The sequence below is a fragment of the Colias philodice genome, chromosome 10 (assembly GCF_061535455.1).
Source record: "Colias philodice isolate Cphi_HAF_F1 chromosome 10, ilColPhil1 Martin Lab GWU primary, whole genome shotgun sequence".
NCBI classification, from domain to species: domain Eukaryota; kingdom Metazoa; phylum Arthropoda; class Insecta; order Lepidoptera; family Pieridae; genus Colias; species Colias philodice.
In genome coordinates, this window is record NC_143095.1 from 8,188,587 (window position 1) to 8,202,399 (window position 13,813).

At 32.5% G+C, this 13,813-nt stretch overlaps 2 protein-coding genes and 1 long non-coding RNA gene across 4 annotated transcripts in view; all 3 read right to left on the bottom strand.

Moving 5' to 3' along the window:
- Window positions 1–204: 204 nt before the first annotated feature.
- LOC149485318 (uncharacterized) lies at window positions 205–1,342 on the bottom strand. Its single transcript, XR_016316206.1, has 2 exons — window positions 1,119–1,342; window positions 205–395 (listed from the first exon to the last, which is right to left on the bottom strand). It is a non-coding gene; the product is annotated as an uncharacterized LOC149485318 (long non-coding RNA).
- A 767-nt stretch (window positions 1,343–2,109) lies between these two features.
- On the bottom strand, window positions 2,110–5,146 carry Yod1 (Yod1 deubiquitinase). The gene is made up of 4 exons (XM_089700103.1): window positions 4,611–5,146; window positions 4,244–4,416; window positions 3,594–3,752; window positions 2,110–3,401 (listed from the first exon to the last, which is right to left on the bottom strand). The coding sequence occupies exons 1-4, from the start codon at window positions 4,999–5,001 to the stop codon at window positions 3,192–3,194; spliced, it is 933 nt and encodes a 310-aa protein (XP_089556229.1). The 5' UTR covers window positions 5,002–5,146; the 3' UTR covers window positions 2,110–3,191.
- A 3,480-nt stretch (window positions 5,147–8,626) lies between these two features.
- The window catches only part of tok (tolloid-like protein 1 tolkin), a 68,569-nt gene continuing 63,382 nt past the window's right edge, over window positions 8,627–13,813 (bottom strand). For both annotated transcript variants that reach the window (XM_089700084.1, XM_089700083.1), the window contains exons 14-20: window positions 13,105–13,280; window positions 12,421–12,549; window positions 11,894–12,120; window positions 11,549–11,663; window positions 11,127–11,307; window positions 10,771–11,021; window positions 8,627–10,589 (exon numbers count right to left, since the gene is read on the bottom strand). In XM_089700084.1, the coding sequence (XP_089556210.1) occupies window positions 10,344–10,589; window positions 10,771–11,021; window positions 11,127–11,307; window positions 11,549–11,663; window positions 11,894–12,120; window positions 12,421–12,549; window positions 13,105–13,280 (1,325 nt within the window). In that variant the 3' untranslated portion in view covers window positions 8,627–10,343. The remainder of the gene's footprint in view (window positions 10,590–10,770; window positions 11,022–11,126; window positions 11,308–11,548; window positions 11,664–11,893; window positions 12,121–12,420; window positions 12,550–13,104; window positions 13,281–13,813) is intronic.

Consider the following 13,813-nt stretch of genomic DNA (forward strand, 5'->3'; position numbering starts at 1 on the left):
ATATTTTGGCAATTTATTCCCTTCGTGTTTTAACTATTTCTATACACACTAGCTAGTCCAGCACGGTTTGAAAATAGCCATTTTGTGTGTAAATATTTGCCTGGATTCTTAATAATTGTAAATAAACGTTGTGAGCTAAGCAATACACATCGGCAATATTAAATGATATTAGATTTAATTTTGTATACAAATAGATATTTATAAACATTGTCTTTTCAAAATTTCAGTTTTCTAGTCCTGTGCTAATGATCTGTTGTGTGAATCAATTATGGGTTGTTATTATTGTATAAATTAATTTGAATACCTTCTAAAAGGCCTATTACGAATCGGGAAATATTTAATAAGAGATTGTTGCCCTACATCGTGTTGGTTAAAATAATGTTAAAAGCGCAATTCTTAAGAGCGCATATTCAATTTAACGCAAGTCAAAAACTCCGCGATCTATTACGATAGATCGCGGCTTGCGCTATCCTTTTACTATGAACAGCATAGGTCTACAGGAGAGCGCCGAGCAACATGTCCTCTCTCTGGAAAGGCTCGCTGCCGACTGATTTTAATCGGGTCGCGCGCAGTGTTTTATAGTACTTTAAAAAAATTTGTAGAAAAATAATAGAGGTACCTTAGTTGATTTTTAAAATTTTATCTTATAAGTAAGACATTCTTTTATTGCAATATGTATAAATTATATTCAATAAAGTCAAATATCTTGGTGAAAATAATCATTTTGTCGACTATAATTTCAAAAAAAAATCACATTGTTCGGATTTTAATTTCGTAAGTTAGGAGTCCAAAATAAAAAAATCTTTTAACTAACTATTTTAATAAGGATTTTTGCAGTTAGTTAAAAATAATTGTGTGTTAGATCTGTCAGCAATTTCAGATATTTTTAGCTTCGAAATTGACACTAAAAGTGAAATCAAGTAATCATCGGCTCAGTTATCTTGATGGTATTCAGAAATACTGTATTAATTGAAAAAAACTCTTAACTAACTACATAGACAATAAAATTTCCTAAAATTATTAGTAATTCATATGTTTGTAAGATAAGTGGTTGATGGACAATCTGGTTTGAAAAATCACATATTTGAGCCAAACAGCGCACGGACCGCGTACACGGCCTTAATAAAACTTTACAATGTCCACAATAAAAATAAAAAAACATACATTTCTCTTGTTCTAAATCATAAGTTAAAAATAAGCTAAGCTTCTATTTAAATGTATTTTAAATAAAGGGAATTAACGTTTCTTTGTAAAAGCGGTAAAGCAGTTAACAAAATGATTACTTACTATATACATTTGTAGAGTATGAAATACTCACAAACTAAAACTTAGCTCGATTCTTCACTATGGATGGCCCGCAGTGCACAATTTCAATATATTACATTATTATATATTATAACATAAATTTATAAGCTTAATGTTGTTAAACAACATTGTATAAAAACATAGGAGTAACGACAAGTGATAGCAGCCGACGTGACTAGATACTATATTTATTGATACTGTACATTTTTGTGTTAAAAATAAATCATGTCAAAAGATATCTTGTTTTATTTTTCTTAAACCCTGTGAATTAAAAGGATTTTGAGTAGGATTTGAGTAGGCTTCTACAGCTTAACCGGCCTTGCAATATTATAAAATATGCAAGGAATGATTATGATAGATGTTTGTTGCGCAGTCACTCTAAAACTACTGAAGATTTGGCAGTGTTCTGTGTTGTACAATATGTACCAGAATAACACAGTCATAAAATATACTGGCTTTATGAATATTAGTCTAAACATTTCCTTGCACGTGTCGCAATGATACACCTTTATCAGCGCTGTTTTCTGCAGCATTTTGCTGAGGCTGTCCATTTGCCTTATTTTATTTTAAGAAATTTCTTTTCTTTATTTACTGATCCGATCGGATTTTGAGTAGCAGGCGTTACTACACTAATATGTGCTAATATTTACAAATGCAATGGAAAGAAAATTTAATCAGTTAAATTCGTTTTAACTGCTTTACTAACCATAATCGATTCTAAAAGAAATCTAGTAGAAAAAAGTGTTGAAATCTATTAAAATGAATAAACATTAGAAAGGGTTTGAAATAAAATAAAATACTAAGTAAAATGATGGTGTATATTTGCATTTCCAAGTCAACTTTCCCAGCTAGAACTAAATATTTCATGTAATAATTCAAACATATCAATGACATCATATTGGTAAAATGGTATGCTTTCAGATAATAATAATTAAATATAAAAAACATAATGCATTGATAAAAATCGTAGGAACACGAATTTAATAAGTGCAAATGAAGTTAAAATATGCACACATGCTATGAAAATTATATCTACAAGAACCAAAACGTATGTTTATTGTCATTAGTAAATAATCTGGTATTGGTGATGAACAATGATGTTAATTATTACAAATTGCTACATTTCTAGCTCTTGCTCAATGCTACCGATCAAATCCAATAATTGTCCCAATATAATTTCTATAAATATTACGTAAAAAATTATCAAATTGTAACAGTTTTATCGGTACTTACTATATCAGCACTTAGTGAATTTACAAATTTTCAATCTCTTACTCTTTCTATATTTAATACTAGCTCCAGAACATAGCAAAAACTTATTACAAAAACTATAAGACATTTGTTTATGTAAATCTATTTCAGTCTCAAAAAATAATCATGATTATATTACTAAGTAGCTAAAACAATTATTAACATGAAATATATAATTATTTATTGCAATATATCTTATTATAATCTTTAATGTAATGAAATATATTATGTTACATGACCAAAGGTATTTAAATGGTATATAACAATAGACTGGACATTGAACCACTCATCTCAAGCATAAACCTTATGTATAGTTTTGAAAATCCTAGCTTTTCTAATAAGATTGCAACATTCTTCACAAAAACATGCCGATAAGCACAGTCATGTAAAAATAAATGATATTTTCGTTTTTCTAATTAAAACTAGATGGTGTCACTAGCTCATAAGATCAAATCTGTATAAAAATTCCCTAATGGCCACTCTATAGTATATATTATTAAATCTCTTTGATAATAACTAATTCACATTTGCTTAAATATTTTTATTGTAACAATCTAGTTATGAGCTTGAAGAAATTTCTGTAGCATCTTGTTGAGTGATGATAACAAACTCCGTTTTGGTTCTTTTAGCAAATGCTAGACTTCACCAAAGCTTGTGTGCATTGTTTCTTTAGCGTGTTTCTGCGCCTCAACCTGACCCGTGAGGAGCTTGTCACAGATTTGACATTTTAAAGTGAATTTATTCAAGTCCGTAAATTGTCTAGATGATTTTGCTTCTTTAGCAAGCTGTTCCGCTTCTTTGTAAATATCCATATCTTCAGCGGGGAATACTGTTTGGATTCCACCCTGTGAATAAAAGTTGAATGAAGTGTAAAATTTATTTTTCATTCCTTATAAGAAAAAATATCTTGGTAGTTTATTTTGTAAAAAAATAGTTTTAAATGTTCTAGCAATCACTTTTATAATATATTGATGTTCTCTTATCATATAAGCCATTTTATTTTGGAATTAATCGATTTTATTAATTTATACACTCACATCAGATTGCTCCAAATATAAGGGATCATAGTGCACCCCATCAAACAATAAAAATACTCTCTGTCCATAATTCTTGTCTTCTCCAAATCTATTGATAATTGCATTTAATGTATCTACCACAGCCATTTCCAAGCCGTAAAATCTCGATAAAATTGCTACCTAGAATGAGAGAGAAAAAATAACGTATGAAATATAACACCATAATTTAATATACAAAATATTTAATCCTGGTATTAAAATCTTAAAAGCATATCTTATATCAGTAGAAAGCAAAAGCCCATAGTAGTGCTTTGCAAAATATGAACCAACAGGAGAAACAAATCTATGGTCATGCTCATATTATATAAGTGAAAGTATATCTGCTTGTCTGTCTATTACACTCTCAATGTCGTTACAATATAACCTGGAGGTTACTTAATTATTTTAATATTAATTATTTCAGTAAATGGACCAGAGGCCTTCAAGTTTTCATACACTAAATCTAGTAGGTCATGACTATAAAAAATGTTGTGTGGTTTTATGAAACCACGGTAAAAGTGAAACTTTCCACTGCTTTATACCTACTCGGCAGCCGACCGTCACGCGACATGCGCTACACAGACCAAAAAGTTTGAGACGATGTAATAAAAGTTTCACAACAAAAAGTATACCTCAATAGCTCCTCCCCAGGAGCTAGGCTGCTGAATCCAAGCACAATATTCAGCGTTGGGCTTCCCTAGCATTGCCTCATTGTAAGTCTCATGGTCACTAGCCACTTCCATAGCTATGATTTGTCGCATGAGAGTGTGAACTGTCGTATCCACATTGCCGTTTAACACAAACCCTGTGATAAACATAATGATAATTGAATTCACATTGAAATAAGAAAATATTTGGAGTTAATAGCAAGTTAGGGCAAATACATTTTAAGTTGTAAGTATATAATAAAAGTGAATGACACAAATTTACAATATTCTTTCAGAAACTTAGGTCCTCAAACAACTAGCAATTGGTATAACATAGAAGTTAGTAAATTACCTATACTAGTAAAAAGGCAAGAATTATCTGAAGGAACAACTTTCTTCATTAAAATGCCAGGCCTACAAGGAGTCTGGTCTTCATGTGACACAATTCCGTTCTCAATTGGTTTATCTTTACTAGCTTGAGGCACACTCTCTCCAGACACAGATTTCTCTTCTATAATTAATGTTTCACCAGTTTTCAATCCTATTTCACACAATTTTTTTTCATTGTTACTAATGTCCAGAGGTTTCGGCGGATAGCCTAGTAAAACGCTTATATTCTCACAGCTTACATCTGTAAGACTAGATAGAAACATTTTTAGTTCACCCACGGTACTATCAGAGGTCAAGTCTTTTATTATCTGCTGGCCGTTTTTACTTTTTACTTTAATAGCTAACGATGCCATTTCTGATAGACAACTAGCACAACGACGTTTAATTAAACTAATTGTGGTGTTTGGGTTTGTTAAATAGTTATTAGCAAAGTTATATTTTAATAAATAAATAACATAACGTTACGTAGACATTTGACTTTTTTGTCAGAGGTTGACAACAACTGTCATCATAAACTTTTTTCTGTTATGACAAGAAGGTAAAACATCATAAACTTGCCACTTGAGTTTGAAATTTAATTACGAAGTTTCATGTGGTTTCATTCAAATGAGAAGTTCTTGCATAAATCGTGGATGAATATAAAAATCAGCAAATGGTAGTTATATATATAAATAGTACAACAAAATTATTGGAGATATAATTTCATTTGTACATGTTGTAGTTTTTAAAGGCTTATTAGACCACCCAATTTTTAGGGACCCTAACCCTAACTAAGAGTGGTGTAATAAGACTTAGGGAGTTAGTGTCCCGATTTAGGGCGATCGGGTCTGCCCGATCTGCCTAGCTCCCTAAGCGCCCTGCAGATTGGGTAATGTAATAACGTTTAGGGCGGTTAGGGAGCTCAGTTGCCGCGCGACTGTTGCGTGGAGTGGCTGCTTTTGTACGTAAGGTGTCACCAAACTTCCCTACTACAGGTTTATATAACTTAAAAGGGAAGTTCCAAATGTTTGTGATCACACCGCCATGTTAACAAATAAATAAATTGTTTATATCAATTGTTTATTTAATTGTTTTAAAACTCAACAAGTGTTCAAATTGTTCTGCACCTACTCTAATTAATTCATTAAAACTCCCGGTTCAAGCACGCTTAGTATTTGCATATTTGAAAGCTTTTCACGTAACCGCAAATACTCTTTCACCCAGATCTTTCTCTTCTTTTTTAATATTTGTTATTGCGTCAACGGTTGCCACTGCTACAGCAACTTTTTGAAGTTTCGATACTGACGGCGGCATAATGTAAAATGCAACAATACGTTTATCTCTCTAGACATTCGCGTATAAACTGAGTTAGGGCCCAATTCGCAGAGAAGTGTAATAAGCGCCGCACTAACTAGGGTACACGCCCACCCTAGATGCAGGGCCCTTGATATCGGGTAGTGTAATAAGGGTATTATTGTTGAAAATTTGCCATTTTTATTAATAGTAACATTACCTGTAAAATTCGCCACGAAAGAAGTCTCGCACACGCGGTGCTCTTGGCGCCTAAAATAATATTGCCCATATTATTAATTGAAATGATTGAAACAAATGAATTGCCCTAGATTTTGGAAAATAGGTTTTTTTTTGAGAAGCGTTTTAGAAAAATGCAACTTCACTGTTTGTCTTGGTTCTATAATTATCACGCTTCATATTAATCGCAATCGCTAAAAATAAATAAATTCTCATCCATATTAATTTTAAAGTTATCCATTGTATATTTATTTCTGTTTTAAAAATATTGTATATATCGAGAACAATCCTAACTAATCATATTCCCTACTAATATTTTACTATTATAAACATTATAAATGAAAAATGAAAATAACACTGTCTGCCTCTTCGCGCCTATACATAATACAACTGAACCGATTTGGAGAAGGTTGAAGATAAGGAGAGGATAAAGGATAGGTAGCTAGCTTATCTAAAGGTTTTCTCATTGAGCTATTATTGGTTTTCTATAAGCACAGAGCAAGTTAAAGTTCTTTAATAAGTTAGGTACACAGAACAGTAAAGTAGATAGAAGTGTGATGTGGGCGTGGCCCACGTGTCACTAGCATAGATGTAAAGCCGGTTATTAACGATTTTAACCGTGCGGTAAAAATGCATTTTTCGTTATTAACGGTTAATTAACCGTTAATAACCGGGGGCGGGGGGAGGTTGCGCGCCGGCAGCATGAGATGATGAAAGGTTATCGTTTTTAGGCTATTCATTTCATAATTATTATGTTGCAATGATTAAAGAATCTATTTTAATCAATATGTATAGTAGTAGGTAGGTATCAGTCGTTTATGTTATGTTATTTATTATAGGTATAGGTTTGTAGTATGAATATTTTAGATACTTAAATTGTGTTTAGTTTACGTTAAGTGACTTACAAAAAAACAAAACACAGTACCATTTTTATAGGTCGCAGTCGGATAACTAACCGTTATTTACCGCACTTTATGGGTAGCTAACCAAAAATTTAGTTAAATGAACGGTAGCTAACGGGTTTTTTACAACTATAGTCACTAGTAAGGTAAGATCACCTAACTTGCTCTCAGTTGTGCGCAGAAAAATATTCGAGTCGGTTGTCAGCTGTCAAACCTTTTTTCCATAATTATTCATTAATTAGGACGTGTTGTTCAGTATTAGAGTGCAAAAATGATAGCAGACGAAATAATATCAGCAATTGAGGCATTTCATACCATGGGTAAGTCTTATTTTTATTTATTTTACATATATTTTATGTTATAACTTCGCTTGTCGTAATTTGTCAAAATTGTACACAAATATCTAGTCAAAATGAACCTTAACCCATAAGAAATTAGTACTATTATAGATTGAACAGCAAACAAGACTTTCTAGAATATTATTGCAATAAACAAACGAATGTCGGTTTAGTGATGCTTGTGGCGCATATCGACAGTATCGATACTTTAGAAAAGACAAACATTATAAATATTAAATTTTATTTTATTTTTCCTTAGCTTTCATTTGTCCAATTTATTTTATAGATTTCCCAAAGAGGCTTATTTAAAAAAGAAATGGATAAATGCAACGTGACGAGTTAACTGGATGTCGAACAGCACTAAGCAGTAAGCAGTCTAACAAAGGCCACCGATACATCAAACCTACAGCAGTTCAAGATTTAAAATAATGCATATTTTCTGTTTGTATTTTGTAAATATAGATTTATACTATTCTATTCCGTTTTTTATTTAATAATAATAATATGAAAAGACGTACTTAGTAGTAGTAAACATACTCCAAAATGTGACGCATTATACTATACTCATATAATAGAAAGAAAAAAAAATGCACAAAAAAATATTTATTTGTGAATTATCGATAACAAGGCTGACATCCCTTAGAGCATAGCATCAGTTATATATCAACTTAATGTCATTAATGTTGAGTGACACAAATTTCAACCTTATCTCTATGTGTTGAGGTTCAAAGTTATATCTATCGAAAACTAACGCCCTCTGTTGTGGAGTAGCTGAATGTTTTCGAATTTGGAATTTCTGAGCAATGAGAAACAAAACAGCTAAAAATATACCTAGGGATGTTATACTAAAATAAACCGTAACATGGTGCGTTAGGGTACATATTTATGCTGAATTTATAACCTAAGTCAGTTTCTACTCAAATTAAGCTGTCCAATCAAAGACATAGTTTACTTGTAGTGTACTGTATAACTATCGGTTTAAATGTGTGGGTTTGGCGACACTGGTTTTCATACTAATATTGTGCTAATATGACATTATAGCACTTCTATATGTTTTTGTTAGGTAGGTATCTATCACGCACGGTTGATTCGTTGTGTGTGAAATTTGAATTGTATATACCTAAGCACAGTTTTTACAACACGGTTAATGTTGGACGATAATAATAATTATTGGTAAGTAACTATAAAACCTATGAAAAATGAAAGGGTAGATAAAATGAAAAACGCTCTCCTTTTGCATTGTTTAATACAAACTATATAACATTATACATACACATATTGTATTTTTCCGTAAAATACCTACTGGCCCTTAATAAGTAGGTAACTTTTGGCACTGAACAGTAACGTTAGGCATGGCAATTTTATGATAAAAAATTAATCTTGCATACAACATTTAAACACTACTTACTACGTTTTCTCGTAAAAATATAGTAACCGTCTACATGATATTGTATTATGTTCGTACATACATTTAATATTATATTTAATCCTTAAATATATGGCCAAGATGTAGGTAAGTAATAAGTAACAACGTTGGCGTTTGATTTTTTTTACAAATAATGTTAAAAAATTAAATTAGTTAGTTTAAAGTTAACTATCACTACGATCAGTATTACGAAATTTTCTTGACCATGTTCAATTTAGATTATTATTAAACTACAATCTAAACTCCATACTTAAATACGTTTAATAATGTAATTACTAATAATAATATTATGTATTGTCTCATTATCGTTACTAGATTTTGCTTTAATATTACAACATCTAGGAACAATTGTTTAAATATCAAGATTCTTATATGTAAAAAGAATTGTACGTACCTTAATTATTGTAATTTCTACCAAAGAAAGAAAACTTACACAAATAAATTATTTAAAAATGTTTTGATCCATCTGAGATTCTTGAAATGACTAAGTACAAAAAAAAATACCTAAATTATAATATAATGTAAAATGTTCTTATGTTATTCTTTGGTTTGAACAATAACTTACAAAAAATCTATAGAAACATTAGAACTACTCAAAATATTGTCTTTCCTAATTGAACTTCTAAGATGAGTATTTTGGTAACTGATGTGTTTTACTAAAACTAAGTTATGTATATCTAAAACTAACTTATATACAATTTAATTCAGTCAAATCAAAAATTAATAGTACAATAAAGTGTCCTGCCTAATAAATAGTTAAGTAAAATATTGAACTTGCGTAAAATGCGATTTATAAGTGAATTATTTAATTAATTCAAAGAATTCTTTAATGAAGTTAAAAAGCATCTTCCGCTTTTAGTTGCTACAGGCACGTTCCTTTCTAGCATATTGAAATAAAATTTTAGCCCCTTTATTTAATTAAAATTGTATGATGGTAATGATACATACTTAGTGCCTTTGATTTTACAGTTCAATTAGAGTTGTAACAGACGAACGGCAAGTTGTGAACGGCAGAGGCTACTTCAGCCGTCGCCACATGTCGATGGCAGTCGTTCATAACCTGCCGTTCGTCTGTTAGAACTCATTCTTTTGCAGCTTTAAAATAGGATTGAAGGTATCTAACATCTGCGTATTGTTTTGGCAGCAACGAAGCCTTTCGAAAATTAAAAATAAATACCTAAGGGGGAGTGGTAACAGTCGGTATAGGTAAAGAGATTTGGCAGCGTTCATTTAAATAACTTAAACTGTGGTTTAATTATTATCTGCGAGTCTCAAACACACGTTCATAGAAATACAATACATATAAACAAACATGTCAGCAATACTCATAACTTCCATGTCCTCTTAACAAAAGTTGCGAATGACAGCTTACAAATACATATTAATTTGTTGTTAAATGCCCAGTACTCGAAGAGTAAATCGATCAAAAAGGCGCATTAAAATGGACCGTTAAACACAGACTTGCGAGTTTTGGTGTTGCGATGCGGGCGCCTGTGTTTCGGATGCCTTATAGGCCACCGTCACGTGGGCCGTCTTACGAATCTGGAGGTGGGGGCCCGTAATCCTCTCCTCCCTAGCACTAATGGGGGCATCTCTTCATCCTCTTCTTCATCCTCATCCTCCCCGCCCTCAGAACTATCCTCCTTGCTCCAGACGTCTGGTTTAACCGCTTGGTATGACGCTGAGAATCCTTTGAACACAATGGTGTCGTCTGTACGGAATTTGACTAGAAGCGCTTCACTTGTTGACACGATCTCTGGTGGCATCTGCAAGATAACTCTTAAAACATACTTAAAAGTGCATCTGATCTGAATAGTATTCTATTTCCTACGTTTATTATCCTACGTACCTATTCATATTTAATAAATATTTATTTAAAATTACTTACTAGTAAGAACTTATTATCTACAAATTAAAAGTGGTAACAAGTTTAAAATATAACTATACCTTTGTACCGCAATACGTTCCATAACATCCCCCACTACCTTCCAGCCCACCAAAGACTTGTACGAAGTCATATCCACAATTTGTCTCCGGTTCGAGCTCAAAGGTAAGGAAGGTGAGTCTCACAAAATGGCCGACGGGAGCGACAATACTCCAGTCGCAGTTGGCTCTCGACTCGTACGAATCGTGCCCGTAGCGGGCGTGTGAGTAGAGATGCTTTACTGACTCCGTTGCTGTCAGGTAGCCGCCGCAAGCTGTAGAAGTTAAAATTAAAGATCAGTTTAAAAAAAATGTGACCAATTGACCCCTTATCATATTAAAACGTTGATTAACAACAGAATGAGCGAAACTTATCTTACCAGTAGAATAAGTAGCAAGGAAGCCCTTCCTTTGTACGGATGCATCAGACTTGAACACGACATACATTTGATTCTGCGAAGCTACTACGGGATGCGGTAACTTGCTTCCACAGAACCTGCCCAGTGTCTTCTCATCAGCTGACGCACCATCGTATATTGTAACATGATCGTATGTACATTCCTAGAAGAAGTGAATTTTGTTAAATATGTGACTTGAAATCTATAAAAGGTTAATTTATAATTTTAAGAGCTGCAACATTTGGATCGATCTTGAATTTTTATTTTTTATTTTATAGGCTAAAATATTTTTATACTCCTAAGTGTAAAGTAGGTAATTGACAGAACAACGTTTGGCAGATCAGTTATTACTTTAGGTTCTTAAGAATTATTTCGTTAACATACAGAATAGGTTTATACATTACCTGATGCGGCTCAAGTTCAAAGACATTGAAGATAAGCTTAATTCTATGTCCGGGCGTGGTGGAGAACTGCCACACGCAATCTTTTCGCGATGGATACGAGTCGGGATAATTGGGACTGAAACAATATTATATTTCCGTTTTGCTTACAACTAATCAGTTTAACTACGTATTTATGGAAATAAATAGAGTCCCAGTGTAAATTTGAAGATGTTGAAGATGCTACATCATACAATACTGGCTGAGGCAAATGACTTTATTTTATGCACAAATTAAGGCACCACCTAACAACAAACATATAAAAGATTATTATTTACCTTATGAAAATATGTGTTAAGAGTTTCTTACCTAAATATAGTTCCATGTGGATGGGTAATATCATGCTTGCATCCACCCTCCTTACAGTCATGTTTGTTGGGATGCAACGTGAATCCGCTGTGACACGCGCACTCATACCCACCGAGGGTGTTATGGCACTCGTGTTGGCAACCACCGTTGTTCACTGAACACTCATCTACGTCTATGTAGTATGCTGCTGCGAAGCCCGAGTGGTGGACTGATGTGTCTGATGTGAACTGGACGAATGTGTATATTATTATGAAGTGTCTTATTTCGTATGTTACCTTATTATAATGCTATAACTGTAGCCATTTCATCGGTCTAACCTTTAACCTGAAGCCTTTCTTAACGTCTTAACTAATTTCTACTTTGATTTCTTATCATTTAAATGTATCTTGAAGTTTTGATAAAAGTTGTTTTAATAAAAAAAGAAAGGAACCACTTCATGCAAGAGCCAGGGAATACCATGTTGACAAACTAAAGCTCGAATCATAGACCACCAAGGTATACGTACAGTAATGAACAGGATAATTTACCTGTACACGTAACACAGATCCATCTGAAGTTACAGGTGGAGGTAAAGCATTTCCGCAGAAAGCTCCGTGTCGCCGTAACACATCCGCGCCGAGTCTTGAGTGAACTGTCACACTGTCGTATTCACATTCCTGTTAATTGAAGTAAATATATACAGCTATATACCTGAGGAGCAGATTTTTAGTCCATGCAATAATGCATAAAATAATCTTTACTATCTACTTTTATACCGTATTCTATTGACAGTTTAAATTGCATCAATATTAGGAATTACCTAGCGGCCCACATGTCATCAAAATTGCTATCTTCCTACTAATTTAGCTGACCTTGTTTCGATATTATTCGTAGTACGCGTACTTAAATCACCTTGCAAATGTTCCGACATCTATATTGCTATGATCTCAGACTAACTGCATACTTCAGTATACTTATAATAGCTTCATTTATTCTACAGTGATGATTTATAGGATTTATCCTGGTAAAAAGTCTAATTCTAGTTAGATATGATATCTAAATGATATGCAGCTCAACTGCTCAAGCTATTCATTAAAAGCAGAAGGAAGATAAAATTTTCCCTAATTATTCACCGCATTACTAAAAACTACGTTAATGTGTTTATTCAGTCTTTATTCGTAAGGATTCGATTATTATATTATTATATATGTATTATATAAGTAGATATTTACCTGATGATACAAATTATTGCTGCCTTCTAAATCGAAGTGTGTAAAGTTAAGGGTAATACGGTGTTGTGGTGGTGCAACTATCTCCCAAAGACAATTCTTAGAAGGTGGGTATAGGTCCGGGAAAGATGGAGAGGTGATTGTACCATTTGGAGCGTAGAGCACACCTCCGCATGCGTCTGAAATAAAATTGCATAGGAATTTAGGACATACTAATGAGTAAATCGTTATATAAAAATGATAATAATTTGATATCGTAGTACATATTATAAAGCTATATTCATACTTATAAAGATAATCGTCGTAAATATCACCATTTTTTTTTATGTGATAAGTACAATATTATTAAACTCTACCATCATAACTAACCATTGTTCATTTTTATTTTTTTTTAATAATGGTCCTTCCTTGTGTTGTTTGATACTTACTATATATGTACCTTAAAGGTCACGTGTAAATTTTTGTAGAAATGTTCTAAAAATATTCAGTTTCAATTTGCAGCGCCATAGTAATCGGACGTTCGACGAAAAACATAAATCTCGCTTGATCGCTAAGCCTAGAGTTCTCCGAAATTTAATTATGTCTTTTTTGTGATATCTTACATTTAAATTAATTTACCTTTTTCTTTCTTAGTTTGTAATTTGTATGATTTGTGTAGCGACTGACTCTACATAGCTATAACCTATACAAGCTATACACATTTCCAATAAAA